The sequence below is a fragment of the Oncorhynchus keta genome, chromosome 1 (assembly GCF_023373465.1).
Source record: "Oncorhynchus keta strain PuntledgeMale-10-30-2019 chromosome 1, Oket_V2, whole genome shotgun sequence".
NCBI lineage: Eukaryota > Metazoa > Chordata > Actinopteri > Salmoniformes > Salmonidae > Oncorhynchus > Oncorhynchus keta.
In genome coordinates this window covers 59,116,702-59,139,515 of record NC_068421.1, presented here as the reverse complement: position 1 = coordinate 59,139,515, position 22,814 = coordinate 59,116,702, and the positions used below count along the sequence as shown (strand labels likewise).

Below are 22,814 nucleotides of genomic sequence, written 5' to 3'. Positions count from 1 at the left end.
CGCATCACCATCGTGTGGCAATGTTTACAAACACAGAAAGGGTCTATTAGTTTAGTATTGTGGGGTAACTACAATGTTGTTGATTCATTCTCAGTTATCTTCTATCACAGCCATTACACTTTGTAACTGTCATTGGCCCCATGGTGAAATCTCTGAGCAGTTTCCTTCCTCTTCGGTAACTGAGTTAGGAAGGACACCTGTATTTTTGTAGAGACTGTGTGTGTGAAAGTGTAATTAAAAGTGAAAGTGTAATTAATAACTTCAATGTTCAAAGGGATATTCAATGTCAGCTTTATTTATTTTTACCCAAACACCAATAGGTGCCCTTCTTAGCGAGGCATTGGAAAACCTCCCTGGTCTTTGTGGTTGAATTTGTGTTTGAAATCACTGATAAACTGAGGGACCTCACAGATATGTGGTATGGTATGTTTGGCGTACATAGATGAGGTAGTCATTAAAAACTATTATTGGACACTAAGTGAGTCCAAGCAACTTATTATGTGACTTTTTACTCCTGAACTTATTTAGGCTTACTTAAAAATAAAAAAAAATAAAAATCAAATTCCACTGACATTATGGGGTATTGTGTGTAGGCCGGTGATAAAAAAATATATTTTTAATCCATTTCCAATTTAGGCTGTAACACAACAAAATCTGTCAAGGGGGTGAACACTTTCTGAAGGCACTGTAAATATACCCTTTATGTGATGATGAGGGAATAACTGAGTCGCTTAACGTAGTGTTTAATACTGTAGATAACATTTGATTGATTGGTTCTGTGGGTGGGTGGGTGGGTGGGTGGGTGGATGGATGGATGGATAGATAGATAGGTAGATAGGTAGATAGATAGATAGGTAGATAGGTAGATAGGTAGATAGGTAGATAGGTAGATAGGGGGAAAGTGACTCACGCTGCTGCTGCTGGGCTCCTTGGGTCCCGGGACCAGGGAACTCTCACTGAAGCTGGAGTCCACCGCCGAGTTGAGGGTGTCCCCAGGGAGGGCTGAGCTGGGGCTGACACTCAGACTGGTCAACGCTGTCTGGGGTAGGGGCCGCAGGGCACACAGTGCTGGCTATACACATAATTATTGAGAAACCTCAGTTAAAGGCAAAATCAATGTATATGTCTCATTGGAAAGAGGAGGCAGAATGATCCATAGGCTGTATCTGATAGGGCTGAAACACGCTGTGGGACCCACATTGATGGATGGCCTAATTGGTCAAGTCATGACTAATGATGTATCAATGCTAATAGCAGCACGGCTGTCACCTGGAAGATGGAAAGGCTGGACTTGGCGGCGGGGCGGGTCGTCATGGCGATGCTGATCTCTGATGACTCACACTCGTGGATAGTGACGATCTTGAGGGCCAGGGGCGGGATGTGGAGGTGTGTGAGTCGCGCATTCTTCAGGTGGTGGAAGTCACCCTCAGTCAACGTGTACCTGAGGTGGAACACAGTTGAGAAACAGTTCAGAGAGTTCACGGCTGATGAATTATAAATGCTATTGTGCAATCCCTTGCAAAGAATCTTCTTCTATCCTTGTCCTCGGGAGCCACAAGGAGTGAAGTATTTTGTTCTCATCTATCACTACACCTGATGAGATCGTTTCCTTTGTTGGAAGTTTTTAGTACTGGGCTGGAAAAGAAGCTTGCACACACTGTAGGTTCCTGGGACCAGAATCAGAGAACATTAGTTTAGGGAGAGATGGTGAATAGAGAATGCTGATGCAACATGGGTGCAGTTACTGAGCTGTGTTTAACTTTCAAGTGATAAAAAAAAAGATTTTCTCACTTCAAACTGAAGGCTCATCTGTAATATGTATTTTGCCCTACAGAATCTCTAAACTTAATTTGCATATCATAATGAGGTGGGGCTCATGCAAAGAACCCGGACAGTCAGAAAGAGAGAGCACACAGAGCTTAGTTACCATACATAATACATTTAAGCAATAAGGCCAGAGGTGTGGTATATGGCCAATATAACATGGATAAGGGCTGTTCTTACGCACGACGCAACACTGAGTGCCTGGACAGTCATTAGCCGTCATATATTGGCCAAATGTCACAAACCCCTGAGGTTCCCAATTGCCATTATAAACTGGTTACCAATGTAATCAGAACAGTAAATAGTACATTTCTGTCCAACCCGTGGGGTACAGACCCACATCCTATAGCTAAATTGGGCTACATTGCCCAATTATGCTACACGAGTATGTCTGCATTTTGGAAACCCTTTCTATGAATGTGTATAATCCATTTTCAGAGCATCAGTCCCTATAATTATCCTGTAATAAAACCATCCATAAAAACACTTTTAAAACTGCCTTTATAATGTATTACACAGTTGTCTCCATAATGTCTTCCAATGTAACAATCTATGCGCCAATCTTCTCACAGATTTTTAAAACAAAACACTTTATTGCCAAGGCAGTCATTGTCTTGTAGCGCAGAATATGAGCATATTCAGCGTGGTCTAGTGCGGGGGAATGAGTGGACGTCTGGATCTGTCTGACCTGCGGCCTTTATCCAGGGCCTTCCTGCCGTGGTTGAAGAGCGCCGCCTCGTTGAAGGAGACCCGGCGGCCGCCCTGGGTGCCCGTGGACAGGAAGCGCTCCGTCTCCATGTCCATGCGGGAGCTGGCGGCCGACAGGCAGTCTGACTCGTCGACCCGGATGGTGATCTCTGCTGGGGGAGAGTGGGGTGTATAGAGGGAGAGGTAAAGGTCTATTGGAAGAACAGCACCACCACTCATTTACTACTGTCTTGTTGTCATGCAAATGTGTCTATGTCTAGTATTTTATGTATTCTAAATGGAGCTGTGCTTGTTCTAATATATTCAGAGACATAACAGATCTGATAGTGTAGTAAATGTATTTTTTTATTAGGGACAAAGCCTTCAGAAAGTATTCACACCCCTTGACTTTTTCCTCAATTTGTTGTTACAGCCTGAATTTTAAATGGTTTTAATTTAGATGTTTTGTGTCACTGGCTTATACACAATACGTCAAAGTGGAGTTATGTTTTTAGAAATGTTTACAAATTAAATTATTAAAGCTAAAATGTCTTGAGTCAATAAGTATTCAATCCTTTTGTTATGGCCTAAATACACAGAACAGAAACAGAAACGCAACATGTAAAGTGTTGGTTCCATGTTTCATGAGCTGAAATAAAAGATCCCAGAAATGTTCCATACGCACAAAAAGCTTAATTCTCTAAAATGTGCACAAATTTGTTTACATCCCTGTTAGTGAGCATTACTCCTTCGCCAAGATAATCCATCCACCTGACAGGTGTGGCATATCAAGAAGCTGATTAAACAACATGATCATTACACAGGTGCACCTTGTGCGGGGGGACAATAAAAGTCCACTCTAAAATGTACAGTTGTGTCACACAACACAATACCACAGACGTCTCAAGTTTTGAGAGAGTGTGCAATTGGCTTGCTGACTGCTGGAATGTCCACCAGAGCCGTGGCCAGAAAATGGAATGTTCATTTCTCTACCATAAGTCGCCTCCAACGTCGTTTTAGAGAATTTGGCAGTACGACCAACTGGCCTCACAACCGCAGACCACGTGTATGGCGTTATGTGGCGAGCGGTTTGGTCATGTCAACATTGTGAACAGAGTTCCCCATGGTGGCAGTGGGGTTATGGTATGGGTAGGCATAAGCTACATACAATGAACACAATTGCATTTTATCAATGGCAATTTGAATGCACAGAGATACCATGACGAGATCCTGAGGCCCATTGTCGTGCCATTCATCCGCCGCCATCACCTCAAGTTTCAGTATGATAATGCACAGCTCCATGTCCCAAGGATCTGAACCCAAATCCTGGAAGTTGAAAATGTCCCAGTTCTTCCAAGGCTTGCATACTCACCAGACATATTTGGGATGCTCTGGTTCGATGTGTAAGACAGCGTGTTCCTGCCCAATATAAAGCAGCATTGCAAAGTCATTGAAGAAGATTGGGACAACATTCCACAATCAACTGCCTGATCAACGCTCTGCGAAGGAGATGTCAGGCTGCATGAGGTAAATGGTGGTCACACCAGATACAGACTGGTTTTCTGATCCACACCCCTTACCTTTCTTTTAAAGGTACAGTTGAAGTCGGAAGTTTACATACACCTTAGCCAAATACATTTAAACTCAGTTTCTCACAATTCCTGACATTTAATCCTAGTAAAAATTCCATGTCTTATGTCAGTTAGGATCACCACTTCATTTTAAGAATGTAAAATGTCGAAATAATAGTAGAGAGAATGATTTATTTCAGCTTTTATTTATTTTATCGCATTCCCAGTGGGTCAGAAGTTTACATACACTCAATTAGTATTTGGTAGCATTGTCTTTAAATTGTTTAACTTGGGTCAAATGTTTCAGGTAGCCTTCCACAAGCTTCCCACAATAAATTGGGTGAATTTTGGCCCATTCCTCCTGACAGAGCTGGTGTAATTGAGTCAGGTTTGTAGGCTGGTGTTCTTCAGCTTACAAGCTTCACAATTTTTCCTCCAAACATAACAATGGTCATTATGGCCAAACAGTTCTATTTTTGTTTCATCAGACCAGAGGACATTTCTCCAAAAAGTGCAATCTTTGTTGCAATCCGTAGTCTGGCTTTTTTATGGTGGTTTTGGAGCAGTGGCTTCTTCCTTGCTGAGCGGCCTTTCATTTTATGTCGATATAGGACTTGTTTTACTGTGGATATAGATACTTTTGTACCTGTTTCCTCCAGCATCTTCACAAGGTAGTCTGCTGTTGTCCTGGGATTGATTTGCACTTTTCACACCAAAGTACGTTCATCTCTAGGAGACAGAACACGTCTCCTTCCTGAGCGATATGACGGCTGCTTGGTCCCATGGTATTTATACATGCGTACTATTGTTTGTACAGATAAACGTGGTACCTTCAGGCGCTTGGAAATCGTGCCCAAGGATGAACCAGACTCGTGGAGGTCTACAATTTTTTTTCTGAGGTCTTGGATGATTTCTTTTGATTTTCCCCTGATGTCAAGCAAAGAGGCACTGAGTTTGAAGGTAGGCCTTGAAATACATCCACAGGTACACCTCCAATTGACTCAAATTATGTCAATTAGCAGATCAAAAGCTTCTAAAGCCATGACATCATTTTCTTGAATTTTTCCAAGCGGTTTAAAGGCACAGTCAACTTAGTGTATGTAAACTTCTGACCCACTGGAATTGTGATACAGTGAATGATAAGTGAAATAATCTGTCTGTAAACAATTGTTGGAAAAATTACTTGTGTCATGCACAATGTAGATTTCCGAACCGACTTGCCAAAACTATAGTTTGTTAACAAGACATTTGTGGAGTGATTGAAAAACAAGTTTTAATGACTCCAACCTAAGTGTATGTAAGCTTCTGACTTCAACTGTATCAGTGACCAACAGGTGTATATCTGTATTCCCAGTCATGTGAAATCCATAGATTAGGGCCTAATGAATTTATTTCAATTGACTGATTTTCTTATATGAACTGTAACTCAGTAAAATCTTTTCAATTGTTGCATTTATATTTTTGTTCAGTATAGATTTCAGTGGGGCCGTGGAAATCTACTGTAGTGACATGATTTTCTTTAAAGGCTACCTCATCTTTGTACCCCACACATATCTGTAAAGTTCCTCAGTCGAGCAGTGCATTTCAAAAACAGATTCAACCACAAAGACCTGGGAGGTTTTCCAATGCCTTGCAAAGAAGGGCACCTATTGGTAGATGGGGTATAAATAAAAAAGTCAGATATTGAATATCTTCTTGAGCATGGGGAAGTTATTCTTTTCACTTTGAATCAATATACCCAGTCCCTACAAAGATACAGGCGTTTTTTCTAACTTAGTTGTTGGAGAGGAAAGAAACCGCTTTATGATTTCACCATGAGGCCAACGGTGATTTTAAAACAGTTACAGAATTTAACCTGTTACTCCTACCCCCTACTTTTTCGAACATTCTGTTAAAAATCGTGCAACATTTCAGCGCCCTGCTACTCATGCCAGGAATATAGTATATGCATATGATTAGTATGTGTGGATAGAAAACACTCAGACGTTTATAAAACTGGTTAAATCACGGCTGTGACTATAACAGAACGTGCGTTTCATCGAAAAGCGCAGGAAAATCTGATCACTGAAAATGCGAAAATATATCCATGCGCCACTAGAACCCATTGTTGAATGTGAACCACATTAAATGGGGCCGAGGTTGCAATACCTACAGCTTCCACACGATGTCAACAGTCTTGTCATTTGCCTACGATTTGTTTCTTGGTCAAACGGACACAAGGTAGCGCCTTTCTTCCGGTCTCCAACCGGATATTTTGGTTGAGATTTACCCGGACATTATTTCCAGACGTACAGCTATAGAATATACATCGCCTCGTGATCAATTTGATCGCTTATTAACGTTTACTAATACCTAAAGTTGCATTACAAAAGTATTTCGAAGTGTTTTGTGAAAGTTTATCGTCGACTTTTTTAATTTTAAAAAATGACGTTATGTTATAAAACGCTATTTTTTTCCTTGATCACAGTCTTCATAGATCGATATCTAGGCTATATATGGACCAATTTAATTGAAAAAAAGACCCAATAGTGATGTTTATGGGACATCTAGGAGTGCCAACAAAGAAGATGGTCAAAGGTCATGAATGTTTTATATTTTATTTGTGCGTTTTGTGTAGCGCCGACTATGCTAATTATTTTGTTTACGTCCCCTGCGGGTCTTTTGGGGTGTTACATGCTATCAAATAATAGCTTCTCATGCTTTCGCCGAAAAGCATTTTAAAAATCTGACTTGTTGCCTGGATTCACAACGAGTGTAGCTTTAATTCAGTACCCTGCATGTGTATTTTAATGAACGTTTGAGTTTTAACGAGTGCTATTAGCATTTAGCGTAGCGCATTTGCATTTCCAGATGTCTAGATGGGACGCCTGCGTGTCGGGTAGGAGCAAGAGGTTAATTTAATGGCTGTGATAGGAGAAAACTGAGGATGGGTCAACAATGTTGTAGTTACTCCACATTAGTAAGCTTAAATGACAGAGTGAAAAGAAGGAAGCATGTACAGAATAAAAATATTCTAAAACATGCATGCTGTTTGCAATAAGGTACTAAGTAAAACTGACTTTATGTCCTGAATAAAGTGTTAGGGGCAAATCCAACACGTTACTGAATACCAGTCTTCATTTTTTCAAGCATGGTGCTGACTGCATCATGTTATGGGTATGCTTGTCATTGGCAAGGACTAGGTAGTTGTTTTGGATTTTTTAAAAATAAAACCCTAGAGGAAAACCTGTCTCAGTCTGCTTTCCAACTGACACTGGGTGACAAATTCACCATTCAGCAGGACAATAACCTAAAACCCAAGGCCATATATACACTGGAGTTGCTACCAAGACAACACTGAATGTTCCTGAGTGGCCTAGCTAGTCAGAACTTGACTTATATCAGCTTGAAACTCTGTGGCACGCCATTCTCAAGGCTGTCTAGCAATGGCAGAGCTTGAAGAATTTTTAAAAGAATGTGCAAATATTGTATACTGAACAAAAATAAACACAACAATTTCAAAGATTTTACTGAGTTACAGTTCATATAAGGAAATCAGTCAATTGAAATAAATGAATTAAGCCCTAATCTATGGATTTCACATGACTGGTGCAGCCACTTGGCAGCCAGATCCTACCACTCATGAGCCAGGTCCAGCCAATCAGAAGGAGTTTATCCCCAGAAAAGGGATTTATTAAAGACAGAAATCTTCCTCAGCACCCCCCCTCCCCCCCTCAAGTGAAGAAACTGGATGTGGAGGCCCCGGGCTAGCGTGGTTGCATGTGGTCTGTGGTTGTGAGGCCGGTTGGATGTACTGCCAAATTCTCTACAAAATGTCTGTTTTGTAATTTTATTTCATCTCATGAAAAATGGGACCAACAGTTTATATGTTGCGTTTACATGTTTGTTCAGTATACAATCCAGGTGTGCAAATGTAACAGTATAATTTTAAACCGTCCCCTTGCCCATACCCGGGCGCGAACCAGGGACCTTCTGCGCACAACGACAACAGTCACCCTCGAAGCATCGTTACCCATCGCTCCACAAAAGCCGCGGCCCTTGCAGAGCAAGGGGAACTACTACTTCAAGGTCTCAGAGCAAGTGACGTAACCGATTGAAACGCTATTTAGCGCACACCGCTAACTAAGCTAGCCGTTTCACATCCGTTACACAAAGTTCCTAGAGATTTACTCCAAAAAGACTGACAGCTGTAATGTGATTCTAACATGTATTGACTCAGGGGGTTGAATACTTATGTAAACAAGACTCTTTATATTAGCTTTTTATTTATAATATATATGTTTTATAAATGTTCACATTTTTCTTCCACTTTGACATTACAGATTATTTTGTGTAGATCGTTTACAAAACTGACATTTAAAGCCATTTTAATCCCACTTCGTAACACAACAAAATGTGGTAAAAGGGGTGTGAATACTTTCTGAAGGCACTTTAAGTGCTTTGTCTCGCTTAATGAATGTAATGTGTTACTGAATTATCATACCCAGCAGAGAGCGGAGATCCTCAGAAAACCTCAATCTAAATGTTCGTATTTACACCGCATGATTACGTATCAGAGGAGCATGACCTTTTATCCCTGTTCTTGGGATAAAACATGGCAGCTAGCTGCCGAAACAGTGACTTTAAAGAAATGATTTGCATCGGAGCAAAAGTTTATATTTTATTCGGCTGCTATACATTCTTTTCCCAAGTGCGGAAGAATGATAAACATGGTTGACTCTCCCTCACTCACCATGGACTGGTTGAGACGCCTCAGTGTAGGTCGTGTTGGTTTTCTCAGGGTCGTCGCTGGCACTGCAGCACAGAGGAGCAGATCAATGCAGAGACATTATTACCACTGATGTCTATGGCTGTGTTTCAAATCATACGCTAGTCTCTATTTAGTGCAGTACTTTTGACCTATATAGGGAATAGGGTGTGATTTGAGATGTTTCCTATGCATTTAGAACTTTAGGCCAGCTGACAGTAGCACATAGAGAGGACCAGGATACTCTCACAGCAAGGTCAATCAGACTAGTAGCAGTAGAATCAATGCACATGTAAATCATGTCAGGTGACATGGAAACCTTCAGGGAGAAGGAACCTCCTGACCTCTTCAATAGAGAATGGGATGTCAGTTCTATACTATGGGTTTCAGTGGAGGCTGCTGAGGGGAGGATGGATCATAATAATGGCTGGAATGGAGCAAATGGAAACCATGTGTTTGATTCCATTCCATTGATTCTACCGTCCTCCCCAATTAAGGTGCACCAACCTCCTGTGATGGGTTTTCTACTAATAAATATTACTAGATTAAATCTATGATCTGCAGTTCTAATGATTTATGATCTGCAGTTCTAATCATATACATTTCTCTAAGGGGAGGAATTGTTTATTCCCTATATTATTGTTAATTGCACTGTGTTTTTGACCCCCCCACCACAGCCTTATACTGGAGCAGTAGAGCAGCGGAGGTCTCTTCACTGTCAGTGCATCTGCGGTTCCTTTGTGCTATATTATCTGTGAGAGAATGACTTGAGGGATTTCTCTGTCCGCCCGGCTCTGTGCTTTCATTTCCTCTGTGCGCTCTGCCTGCGGTGTGTGTGTGTGTTTCACAGGGCTGCAGCCACAGCTTATAGCAGTGTGAGACGCAAGATGAATAACCGCCGACAGCTGCTATGAAATCTCATTACACTCATCATTTGTACCAGTCAGCACTACTCTACCCTGGCCAACCTGCAGCTGCCTCTGCCTCTATATGTGCTGCTGTGTACAGAAAGGAGAGGTGCATGGTAATGGAATAAACATGGCTTTCTATTCAAATATTTGGATGGTCTCCATCTCACTCAGACATACATAGCTACATCACTAAACCATGCAGACTAGTGGTCTGACCTGTTATAGTTGCGGTCTCCATCACAGCAGCGTCTGGAGACAATCAGGATGACAGACAGCAGGACCAGTGTTCCCCCTAGGAAGATGGACAGGAGCACCAGCAGTAGGACGTAACCATTCTGTTGTTTACCAGGCTCAAATGGGACCCCCTGGAGAAACATTGGAGAGGATGAGGGACACCTGGGTGCACAGGTGTGCTGATTGTTCTGGGGTTGAGGCTAAGTGCATGACGAAGTTCCCGAGAGGAATGGGTGTTTACTGAGAGACAGGCACCACTGAGGCTGTGTGTGTAGGGTAGAGTGGAGAAGAATAAGAAAAACTGTCTTTCTCACATGAACATCAAAGCCCAGAGTATAGCTACTTGTAGCAGGGCCTCCTGGCTAATTGCTCCCCTGATCTCCGTATGATCAGGCTATTCATGTGAGACAAGGCAGCAGGAAGCCTAAATGGAAAAAAAACACTACACTTTCCTCAGCAACAGTTATCTTTTTAATTGCTTTTACTTGTTAGAGAGCAATTATTAAGCTCTACATACAGTACCAGTCAAAAGTTTGGACACACCTACTCATTCAAGGGTTTCTTTATTTTTACTATTTTCTACATTGTACAATAATATTGAATACATATGGAATCATGTAGTAACCAAAAACAAGTGTTAAATCACAAATATTTTATACTTGAGATGCTTCAAATTAGCCAGCTTTTGCCTTGATGACAGCTTTGCACACTCTGGTCATTCTATCAACCAGCTTCATGAGGTAGTCACCTGGAATGCATTTCAATTTACAGGTGTGCCTTGTTAAAATTAATTTGTGAAATGTCTTTCCTTCTTAATGCATTTGAGCCAATCAGTTGTGTTGTGACAAGGTAGGGTTGGTATACAGAAGATAGCTGTAATGAAGACACTGAGACAAGAAGCAGATGAAACGTTTAATAAAACAAACATGGAACCAGACAACATAGTCGTGTCTTTGCATAAACACAGGATCAATACGGACTGGGGAAGGAACCTAAGGGTGTGCCAGATATAGGAGAGGTAATAAGTGAGGTAACGGAGTCCAGGTGTGCCTCATGACATACAAGTGTGTGTAATGATGGATCCCAGGATCGGTGGTTAGTATACCGGTGACGCCAGAGGGGAGGAGCAGACGAGTCAGTACCCTGGTGCGCGGCTCCAGCCACAGGATGACGCCGACCAAAGGGATGGCCCCGAGGACGAGGAGCGGGCCAGTCCAGGCGGTAAAGATAGTATTCACGGATAGTGTTGGGATCCAGAATGTCCTCCACCAGGAATCCAACACCGCTCCTCTGGGCTATACCCCTAGCAGTCCACCAGGTACTGAAGCCGACCCTCACAACAGTCGTGAGTCCAGTAGAGATCTGACGGCATAGGCCAGACCCCCCCTCGGTGTCCAGCTAGGGGACCAGGAACCACCAGCCTGAAAAGGGAGACATGAAAAACAGTGAGATACGGTAGTCACTGCAAAGCTGTAACCTGTACGTCACCTCGTTGATCCTCCAGAGAACCTTGAACGGCCCCACAAACCGGGGCCTCAGCATCTTGCAGGGCAGGCGAAGTGGGAGTGTTTGAGCAATGGGGTGTAGGTGAAAAGTCCCTTCAGTAGACAGAAGGCCTTGTTGGCTGCTGGGCTCCATACCCACCTACAGGGCCCACCCTTGAGGAGAGGTGATCTGAAGTTCCTGATGGAGGTATAAGTTGGCAAACCCCAAAAACCGTTGTAACCCCTTTATGGTGGTTGGAACTGGCCATGACCTGACCACATCTACCTTCTTGTCATCCATCCTCACTTCCTGCGGGCTGATTTTGTAGCCTAAGAAGGAGACAGCCTTCTGACAAAATTGGCACTTCTCAGCCTTGAAGAACAGGTGGTTAGCCAGGAGATGTTCCAGGACTGCTCAAACGTTAGTGATGTGATCCTCCAGGGTAGCCTAGTAGACCAGGATGTCATCGATATACACGACCACCTGGCATCTGAGCATGTCCCTGAACACATTAATGAATGCCTGGAACACTGATGGAGCATTAGCTAAACCAAATAGCATAGTGACCAGACATCGTGCTAAATGCAGTCTTCTACTCATCCCCCTCCCGGAACCGGATGAAATTGTATGCACACCTCAGTTCCAGTTTGGTAAAGAACCTGGCCTCGCGGAGCTGTTCAATGTCTGCCGGCACTAACGGGAGAGGGTAAGGTACTTTGCGGTGATTGCGTTGATTCCTATGTACTCAATACATGGGCGTAACCTTCAAATTTTTGGGGCCACGAAGAAGAAACCAGCCAACACAGGAGAAGTGGACGTGCGGATGAAACCTTGTTGGAGCGCCTCTTGGATGTAATCATTCATGGCCTGGGTCTCAACCACTGACAGAGGGTAAATGCATCTGTGCAGAGCCACAGACCCTACCAGCAGGTTGATGGCACAGTACCAGGGGATGATGAGGAGAAAGACAGGTGGCGCCGGTCTTGGAGAATACCTCCCGCAGGTCCTGGTATATCTCCGGGATATTGGGCTGAAGGGAAACCACAGGACTTTCAACTGAGGTGGAACCACATGGGATGGGGAAGCAGGTCCTCTGGCATTCGGGTGACCAGTCTGATTCTCATCCTCGACCATGAGATGGTGAGGTTATGGCGTTAAAGCCATAATGTTAAGAGGAGGCAAGGGTCTGGTCAAGGCACCGGAATCCACGAACGCTGTAGACAGTACACGAGGGACAGTCAACAAGTGTGATGGACACCAAAAAGAGAGTTTAGTAGAAAGTGATGAAGATGGAATACTCACTCCTGTCCTATGAGGTGGAAGATCACGTGACCATCCCTCTGCTCTTGTGGATCCCGGATTAGCAAGTGCCGGACACCGCTGCAACTGGTGCCCTCCTTGACCACAATACAGCCCCCGTCTGCATCGTTCAGCTGCAGGGAGGTGTGAGACCCCTACCTCCAAGGGTTCAGGCTCTGATCCAGAGTGTTCTCCGAGGGAGGGAGAGAAGCGATGAGAGTTCCGACACTCACGTAGTATGGCCATCCATCTGGAGGACCATCGCAATGAGTGTGTCCAAAGTATATGTATATGAAGTGCCGGCTCATTCCATCTGCTAGATGCTGCTACTGTCCGGAAGGTGAGCATGTACTCGGCAGCCGTCTGGTCCCCCTGCCGTAATTGGAATAAGCACTCAGCCCTCTCTCTGCCCTTCAGGGGATGCTCAAAGATGCATTTGAACAGAGCCATGAACCCCTCATATGAATCTAGCTCGTCCTCTCTCCCAGGCAGCCATGGCCCATTCCAAAGCCCACCCAGTCAGAGAAATAACCATGGCAATATTGGACCTCTAGGTGGTGGGGCTCCTCTTTGGTGCATAATGAAGAGGGAGCACTGAAGTAGGAAGCCGCAACATTTAGATGGGGGTGCTGTCATATTTATCCGGAGAGGGACAGATGGGTATCACGGACCTGAGTGGGTTGCTGAATGGGCTGTTGTGCTGGCGCAACTGTTTGTAGAGTATCCTCCACTAGTTGACGGCAATGTATGTTCGAGACTGAAGAAACTCTCCCATAGCCGTCCCCAGTTGTGCCAGCTGGTCCTGGTGTTGACGTAGAAGGTATCCCTGCTAGTTTGGACCAAGTCCATATTATGGCAAGAACCGCTTAAATAAGCAAAGAGAAACGTCAGTCCATCACTTTAAGACATGAAAGATTTCAAGAACTTTGGAAGTTCTCAAGTGCAGTCACAAAAGCCATCAAGCGTTGTGATGAAACTTTCATGAGGACCGCCACAGGAAAGGAAGACCCAGAGTTACCTCTGCTGCAGAGGATAACTTCATTAGAGTTACCAGCCTCAGATAATTGGCAATTAACTGCACCTCAGATTGCAGCCCAAAAAATTGCTTCACAGAGTTCAAGTAACAGACATCTCAACATCAACTATTCAGAGAAGACTGCGTGAATCAGGCCTTCATGGTTGAATTGCTGCAAAGAAACCACTAGTAAAGGACAATAATAATAAAGAGACTTGCTTGGTCCAAGAAACATGAGCAATGGACATTAGACCGGTGTAAATCTGTCCTTTGGTCTGATGAGTTCAAATTTGATTTTTGGTTCCAACCGCAATGTCTTTGAGACAGAGTAGGTGAACAGATGATCTCCGCATTTGTGGTTCCCACCATGAAGCATGGAGGAGGTGGTGTAATGGTGCTTTGCTGGTGATACGGTCAGTGATTTTAATTTTACATTTGATTTTTTTTTAAATTCAAGGCACACTTAACCAGCATGGCTACCACAGCAGTCTGCAGCAATACGCCATCCCATCTGGTTTGTGCTTAGTTGGACTATCATTTGTTTTTCAACAGGACAATGACCCAAAACACACCTCCAGGCTGTGTAAAGGATATTTGACCAAGGATAGTGATGGAGTGCTGCATCAGATGACCTGGCTGCCACAATCACCCAACCTCAACCTAATTGAGATGGTTGGGATGAGTTGGACCACAGAGTGAAGGAAAAGCAGCCAACAAGTGCTCAGCATATGTGTGAACTCCTTCAAGACTGTTGGAAATGCATTCCAGGTGACTACCTCATGAAGCTGGTTGAGAGAATGCCAAGAATGTGCAAAGCTGTCAAGGCAAAGGGTGGCTACTTTGAAGATTCTCAAATATAATTTTGACTTAATATTTTGCTTACTACATGATTCCATGTGTTATTTCATAGTTTTGCTGTCTTCATTATTATTCGACAATGTCGAAAAAAAAAACGCTTGAATGAGTAGGTGAATTCAAACTTTTGACTGGTACTGTACTTCTGCCTATTGTGTAAGACCAGGTATGGTAAGGGTGATCAAAACTCTAGGAGCTTTCAGATATTAAAAACAGACAATGCTATGAGAAATACAAACAATCCACTGTGCAGATGCATAACCTTACCAATTACAGCATGCAGGTTGACGCCATTGATTTACACCCACTGGTTTGTGCACTGTGAATCTATAAATGCCACAGAGCAATTTATCAATTGTGGCCTGTGTTATTAACCTGTCTGCACCCAAGACAGGAAAAGGTGCTCTGATGGTGGCGCTGGAGCTGACTGAATACAACAGGGAGGAGGCTGGCTGTTCAACGCATAGTTTAGGTTCGACCAAAAAGGTCATTCTGAAGGAGGTTGGACTTCCATATGATAGAAATGTGTCTACCTAAAAGCTTTACAAAGAGGTAGGAGCTTCCCTTCAGACAGTAAACCTTCACCCCGCCAACAGCATGTCAAGGCACTTTGGCTCTAGAGAAGCTGTGTGTGGCTAATTGAAAAAACAGACAACCAGAAAGTCCCTTTTGATAGACTACTATCCAAACAAAAGCCTTAGAAACGCTCCAGCTAGTTTACTCAGAAACAAACTTTTGGGACTTCCTTCATCCATTGCATTGTTAGATGCAAACCACTCAAGGGCAGCAGTACAACTGTTGTACAAAGGCATGCTGCTATTGTAAGCATGTTTAATACCAGTCACAAAGGCTACAGTCCATGCAGTAACCAAGGTTAACTGTAGTCTGTACCATAAACTCAGTAATATTCATGTTACCCCAGTGTTGACTGCTGACATCAGAAAATAAATTTCTCTAAGGAGGAATTAAATTTCAGATTAGATCAGGGATTTAATCATTTCAGACCCAGCCCAGGATGTTCCCTCTATCAGCCATTCAGGCAGAATAGAGGAAGAAGTCAGCTCTGTCAGTTAGCAGAAAACCCACACAGAAGGGGCTCTGGCAGTGACTTACGGTGGAGTTCTCGGTGAGGTTGTTCCAGACGGTAGACTCATTGCTCATGGTCCAGGCAAGCGTGAGCGTCCCCCTGAGACAACAAACAGGAAGTTAGGCAGCTGTTGGAATAGACACCACAAAACACCAGTCATATCTGAGAGATCTACTGTAAATATATCTGCAGACATATGTCCCTCTAAAATAATTGAGGAATATGCAGAAAAACAAAAACAGAATGACAAAGGCCTGTAACATAATTATACTGTGGGCCACCTTCATCAACCGGCTGCATATGAAAGTGGCATTGACTCTGAACAAATACCAACACAGTGGCAAGAAAATGTATGTGAACCCTTTGGGATGACCTGGATTTCTGCATAAATTGGTCATACAATCTGATCTGATCTTCAATAGACAAACAGTCTGCTTAAACTAATAAACAAGTATACATTTATTGAACACACCGTGTAAACCTTCAGTGCAGGGTGGAAAAATTGTGAACCGTAGGATTTAATAACTGGTTGACCCTCCTTTGGAAGGAATAGCCTAAACCATTTGTAGTTATGGATCAGGAGGAATTTTGGACCATTCCTCTTTACAAAACCATTTCAGTTCAGCAATATTCTTGTGATGTTTGGTGTGAAGCACTCGAGGTCATGCAACTGCATCTCAAATCAGGTTGAGGTCAGGATTCTGACTAGGCCACTAATTTCTTCTGTTGAAGCCATTCTGGTTGTTGATTTACTTCTGTGTTTTGGGTCGTGTCCTGTTGCGTCACCCAACTTCTGTTGAGCTTCAATTGGTGGACAGATAGCTTTATATTCTTCTGCAAAACGTCTTGATAAACTTGGGAATTAATTTTTCCGTCATGATAGCAAGCTGTCCAGGCCCTGAGTAAGCAGAGCAGCCCCAAACCATAATTCTCCCTCCACCATACTTTACAGTTGGGATGAGTTGTTGATGTTTGTGTGCTGTGCCTTTTTTTTCTCCATAGTGTGTTCCTTCCAAACAACTCAACTTTTGTTTAATCTGTCCACAGGGTATTTTGCCTGTGGAATATCAAGGTGCTCTTTTGACGTGCAGCAATGTTTTTTTTGGACAGCAGTGGCTTCATCCATGGTGTCCTCCCATGAACACCATTCTTGTTTAGTGTTTTGCATATCATGTTAGCATGTTCCAGAGATTTCTGTAAGTCTTTAGCTGACACTCTAGGATTCTTTTTCTTTCTTTTTTACCCCTTTTTTCTCCCCAATTTCATGGTATCCAATTGTTGTAGATCTTGTCTCATCGCTACAACTCCCATACGCGCTCGGGAGAGACGAAGGTTGATACACAACCCAACCAGCCGTACTGCTTCTTAACACAGGGCTCTTCCAACCCGGAAGCCAGCCGCACCAATGTGTTGGAGGGTACACTAACCCTTGGTTAGCGCGCACTGCGCCCGCCACAGGAGTCGCTGGTGAGACAAGAATATCCCTACCGACCAAGCCCTCCCTAACCCGGACGACACTAGGCCAATTGTGCGTCACCCCACGGACCTCCCGGTCGAGGCTGGTTACGACAGAGCCTGGGCGCGAACCCAGGGACTCTGATGGCACAGCTGGCGCTGCAGTACAGCGCCCTTGACCACGACGCCACCTGGGAGGCCCCTCTAGGAGTCTTCTTAACATCATTGTGCATTATGCGCTGTGCTCGTCTCATCTTTGCAGGACGGCCACTCCTAGGGAGAGTAGCAAGAGTGCTGAACTTTCTCCATTTATAGACAATTTGTCTTACTGTGGACTGATGACCATCAAGGCTTTTAGAGATTTTTTTGTAACCTTTTCCAGCTTTATGAAAGTCAACAATTCTTAAATCTTAATATTTTGTTTGAGCCACGATTCACATCAGGCAATGCTTCTTGTGAATAGCAAACTCCAATTTTGTGTGTTTTTTACAGGACCGGGCAGCTCTAACCAACATCTCCAATCTCGTCTCATTGATTGGACTCCAGGTTAGCTGACTCTTGATTCCAATTAGCTTTTGGAGAAGTCATTAACCAAGGGGGTTGACATCCTTTTTCCACCATACACTGTGAATGTTTAAATTATGTATTCAATATGGACAAGGAAAATGCAATCATTTGTGTGTTATTAGTTTAAGCTCACTGTGTTCGTCTATTGTTGTGACTTTGATGAAGGTCAGATTAAATTTTATGACCAATTTATGCAGAAATTCATGGCAATTCCAAACAGTTTACTTTGTATGTACATACAGTGGCAAGACAACTTCAAATATAAATAAAAACCCAGCAAACTGGGAATATTCCCAAGATATTATCGAACATTACTATTAAGTTCTCATTAGGGGTTGAGCTAACATTTAAAAAAAAAATATATATATATATTTTTTTTTTTTAAATCACCAAATATTTAATATCAAAGAAAATGTTTGGAATTAAATTTCCTTGGGATTCTCTAACATTCACAAAAATGTTGTTCATAGCATCTGTGAAAAACAACACCACAGAACATTCTCCAAAGGATCTCAGCTTGCCAGGGAACATATACTGAACAAAAATATCAATGCAACAATTTCAAAGACTTGACTAAGTTACAGTTCGTATAAGGAAATAAGTCAATTGAAATAAATACATTTGGCCCTAATCAATGGATTTCACATGCCTGGGAATACAGATACACATCAGTTGATCACAGATACAGGGCATTTGGAAAGTATTCAAACCCCTTGACATATTTTGTTTAATTCTACCTTTATTTAACTAGGCAAGTCAGTTAAGAACAAATTCTTATTTTCAATGACAGTGGGTTAACTGAATTGTTCAGTGGCAGAACGACAGATTGACCTTGTCAGCTCAGTGATTTGATCTTGCAAACTTTCGGTTACAAGTCCAACGCTCTAACCACTAGACTACCTGCCGCTTACTGTAAAGTAAACAAAAAATGTGTTACGTTACAGACTTATTCTAAAATTGATTGAATTCCCCCATCAAATCAACACCTCATTATGACATAGCAAATATAAGTTTAGACATTTTTGCAAATGTATTAAAAATTAACTGAAATATTACATTTGTATTCACTCTTTACTCAGTACTTCGTTGAATCACCTTTGCCTGCGATTACAGCCTTGAGTATGATGTTACAAGCTTGGCAAACCTGTATTTGGGGAGTTTCTCACATTCTTCTGTGCAGATCCTCTCAAGTTGTCAGGTTGGATGGGGAGCGTCGCTGTACAGCTATTTTCAGGTGTCTCCAGAGATGTTCGATCGGGTTCAAGTCTGGGCTCTGACTGGCCCACTCAAGGACATAGCGACTTATCCCGAAGCCACTGCTGCGTTGTCTTGGCTGTGTGCTTAGGGACATTGTCCTGTTGGAAGGTGAATTTTTGCCCCAGTCTGAAGTCCTGAGAGCTCTGGAGCAGGTTGTCATCAAGGATCTCTGTACTTTACTCCGTTTATATCTTTCCCTCGATCCTGACTAGTCATCAGACCAGAGAATCTTGTTTCTCATGGTCTGAGAGTCCTTTAGGTGCCTTTTGGCAAACTCCAAGTGGGCTGTCATATGCCTTTTACTGAAGTGGCTTCTGGACTGGCCACCCCACATATGCGCTCTCTAATTCTCTCTCTCTCGGAGGACCTGAGCCCTAGGACCGTGCCCCAGGACTACCTGACATGATGACTCCTTGCTGTCCCCAGTCCACCTGACTGCGCTGCCGCTCCGGTTTCAACTGTTCTGCCTTATTATTATTCGACCATGCTGGTCATTTATGAACATTTGAACATCTTGGCCATGTTCTGTTATAATCTCCACCCGGCACAGCCAGAAGAGGACTGGCCACCCCACATAGCCTGGTTCCTCTAGGTTTCTTCCTAGGTTTTGGCCTTTCTAGAGAGTTTTTCCTAGCCACCGTGCTTCTACACCTGCATTGCTTGCTGTTTGGGGTTTTAGGCTGGATTTCTGTACAGCACTTTGAGATATCAGCTGATGTACGAAGGGCTATATAAAATCAATTTGATTTGATCTACCATAAAGGCTTAATTGGTAGACTGTTGCAGAGATGGTTGTCCTTCTGGAAGGTTCTCCCATCTCCACAGAGGAACTCTAGAGCTCTGTCAGAGTGAACATCAGGTTCTTGGTCCCTTCCCTGACCAAGGCCCTTCTCCCCCGATTGCTCAGTTTGGCCAGCTCAAGGAAGAGTCTTGGTGGTTCCAAACTTGTTCTATTTAAGAATGATGGAAGCCACGGTGTTCTTGGAGACCTTCAATTACGCAGATTTATTTTGGTACCGTTCCCCAGATCTGTGCCTCGACACAATCCTGTCCGGGAGCTCTATGGACAATTCCTTCGACCTCATGGCTTGATTTTTGCTCTGACATGCTCAGTCAACAACTGTGGGAGATATATATATATATATGACAGGTGTGCACATTTCCAAATCATATCCAATCAATCAATTTACTACAGGTGGACTTCAAATCAAGTTGTAGAAGGATAATCAATGGAAACAGGATGTACTGGATATCAATTTGAGTCTCATAACAAGGATCTGAATACTTCTGTAAATAAATACATTTGAAAAATGTATTTCAAGGAGCGGGACACTAATCCGGACACCTATAAAAGAAATCCCACTACGCCCTCAGACGAACCATCAAACAAGCAGTGTCAATACAGGATTAAGATTCAATCCTACTACACGGCTCTGACGCTCGTCTGATGTGGCAGGGCTTGAAAACTATTACGGCCTACAAAGGGAAACCCAGACGTGAGCCTACCAGACGAGCTAAATGCCAATTATCTTCGCATCGAGGCAAGCAACACTGACACATGCACAAGAGCACCAGCTGTGTTTTAACGCTCTCGGTAGCCAATATGAGCAAGACCTTTAAAACAGGTTAACATTCAAAGCCGCAGGGCCAGATGGATTACCAGGACGTGTACTCAAAGCATGCACGGACCAACTGGCAAGTGTCTTCACTGACAGTTTCAACCGCTCCCTGACTGAGTCTGTAATACCTACATGTTTCAAGCAGACCACCATAGTCGCTGTGCCCAAGGAAGCAAAGGTAACATGCCTAAATGATTACCGCCCGTAGCACTCACGTCGGTAGCCATGAAGTGCTTTGAAAGGCTGGACATGGCTCACATCAACACCATCATGCCAAAAACCCTAGACCCACTCCAATTTGCATACCACCCCAAAAGATCCATAGATATCTCAATCACACTCCATTGCCTTTTCCCACCTGGACAAAAAGAACACCTGTGTGAGAATGCTGTTCCTTGACTATAGCTCAGCGTTCAACACCATATTGCCCACAAAGCTCATCACTAAGCTTAGGACCCTGGGACTAAACACCTCCCTCTGCAACTGGATCCTGGACTTCCGGACGGGCTGCCCCCAGGTGGTGAGGGTAGGCAACTTCACATCTGCCACTTATCCTCAATACTGGGGCCCCTCAGAGTTGTGTACTTAGTCCCCTCCTGTACTCCCTTGTTCACCCACGACTGCAACACCATCATTAAGTTTGCTGACGACAACAGTGGTATGCCTGATCACCAACAATGAGAGCCTATATGGAAGAGGTCAGAGAACTGGCAGTGTGGTGCCAGGACAACCGCTCCCTCAATGTGAGCAAGACAAAGGAGCTGATCGTGGACTACAGGAAAAGGCGGGTCGAACAGGCCCCCATTAACATCAACGGGGCTGTAGCGGAGTGGGTCGAGAGTTAAGTTCCTTGGTGTCCACATCACCAACAAAATATCATGGTCCAAACACACCAAGACAGTCATGAATTGGGCACAACAAAACCTTTTCCCCCTCAAGAGACTTCAAAGATTTGACATGGATCCCCAGGCCACCAGACTATTACATTGACCCCCTCCATTTGTTTTGTACACTGCTGCTACTCTCTATTTAGTCACTTCACCCCTACCTACATGTACAAATTACCTCTAACCTGTACCCCCGCATACTGACTCGGTACCCCCTGTTACTGTGTTAATTTTTACAGCCGGCCACCAGAGGGTAATAGGGATTTTCTTTCTTTACTCTGACTGAAACTTCACCAGTCGAATGTATACATAACACAATATATTGCAAGTTAATTATGTTTAAATATGCAAATGAGGCAAACTGTCCTTAAATATGCACTAATTTGCATATTACGATAATCGTTTTTCAACACTGGTTCAAGGCAGAATGTTTTTTTTTTTATGATAAGACACTCAATGGTCAGACTTACAGATCAGTATATAAAAACTGTCATTTCATGGCATTATTTTTTTTAATTTTATTTTTTTTAAAACACTTGTATGAAGGATGCATATTTTGCATATAAAATGACACTTAAAATCAAGACAACACAAGATATTTAAAAAAGCCTCTGTAAATATGACTATAAGACATAAGAACCCGTGTGTGGAATAATGTGAATGCATATCCTTTGAAGCCTGAGAAATGAATTGGGGCACATGTCATTTTTAGAAAATGGCTGATAAAGATATGCTAATGCAATTAAAAATGTACTTATCTATAAATAAGAGTTAATTAATGTGACAACTTCTAAACATCAAATATACCTTTACCTACATTTGTTTCAAGCAACAGCGCATATGCTTTGAATACTGGTCTGTTGGGCAGTTGAGCAAATTCTCATATCACTTTACTTAATTTGTCACATACAAGGATTTTGTATGGTTGTTGAAATGTGCAGAACATTAATCAGCTATACCTGCCCCATATGTAAGGCCCTCTGAGTTGTTGCTGGTGCCTCTTTACTCTCTTGACTGTGTCATGGGACCTGCGCCTACGCTTGGCACACTCCATTGAAGAAAAGTCAGCTCTCGCAACATGCCTTGCATCCTCCTCTCCGATTGCTTCCAGTGTCACCAATGTGCTGTCAAGCCACAATTTGTTCATCACATTTGATATAGCAGTGGCTCCCTCATTGAACGTGGTTACTGCCATACTGCCTGCTCCGTCAATGTGACTTTTGCCCACAAAGACAGTTTTGGGGCATCGCAACCATATTACAGAGTTCAGACAACCATTTGCATTCTGGGTTCCTCAGTGCTACATTCTTTTGA

General features: G+C 43.2%; 1 protein-coding gene across 3 annotated transcripts in view; it reads right to left on the bottom strand.

Annotated features, from left to right (window-relative positions):
- cbarpb (CACN subunit beta associated regulatory protein b) overlaps positions 1-22,814 on the bottom strand; it is a 52,587-nt gene that overhangs the window by 12,453 nt on the left and 17,320 nt on the right. Inside the window, exons 2-7 of one of the 3 annotated variants that reach the window (XM_035779154.2) lie at positions 15,742-15,814; positions 9,957-10,105; positions 8,815-8,876; positions 2,513-2,684; positions 1,270-1,441; positions 911-1,072 (exon numbers count right to left, since the gene is read on the bottom strand). In XM_035779154.2, coding sequence (XP_035635047.1) covers positions 911-1,072; positions 1,270-1,441; positions 2,513-2,684; positions 8,815-8,876; positions 9,957-10,105; positions 15,742-15,789 — 765 coding nt within the window. In that variant the 5' untranslated portion in view covers positions 15,790-15,814. Of the gene's footprint in view, positions 1-910; positions 1,073-1,269; positions 1,442-2,512; positions 2,685-8,814; positions 8,877-9,956; positions 10,106-10,872; positions 11,396-15,741; positions 15,815-22,814 lie in introns of those variants that run through there. The other 2 variants (XM_035779161.2, XR_004826705.1) reach the window with 2 other exon arrangements.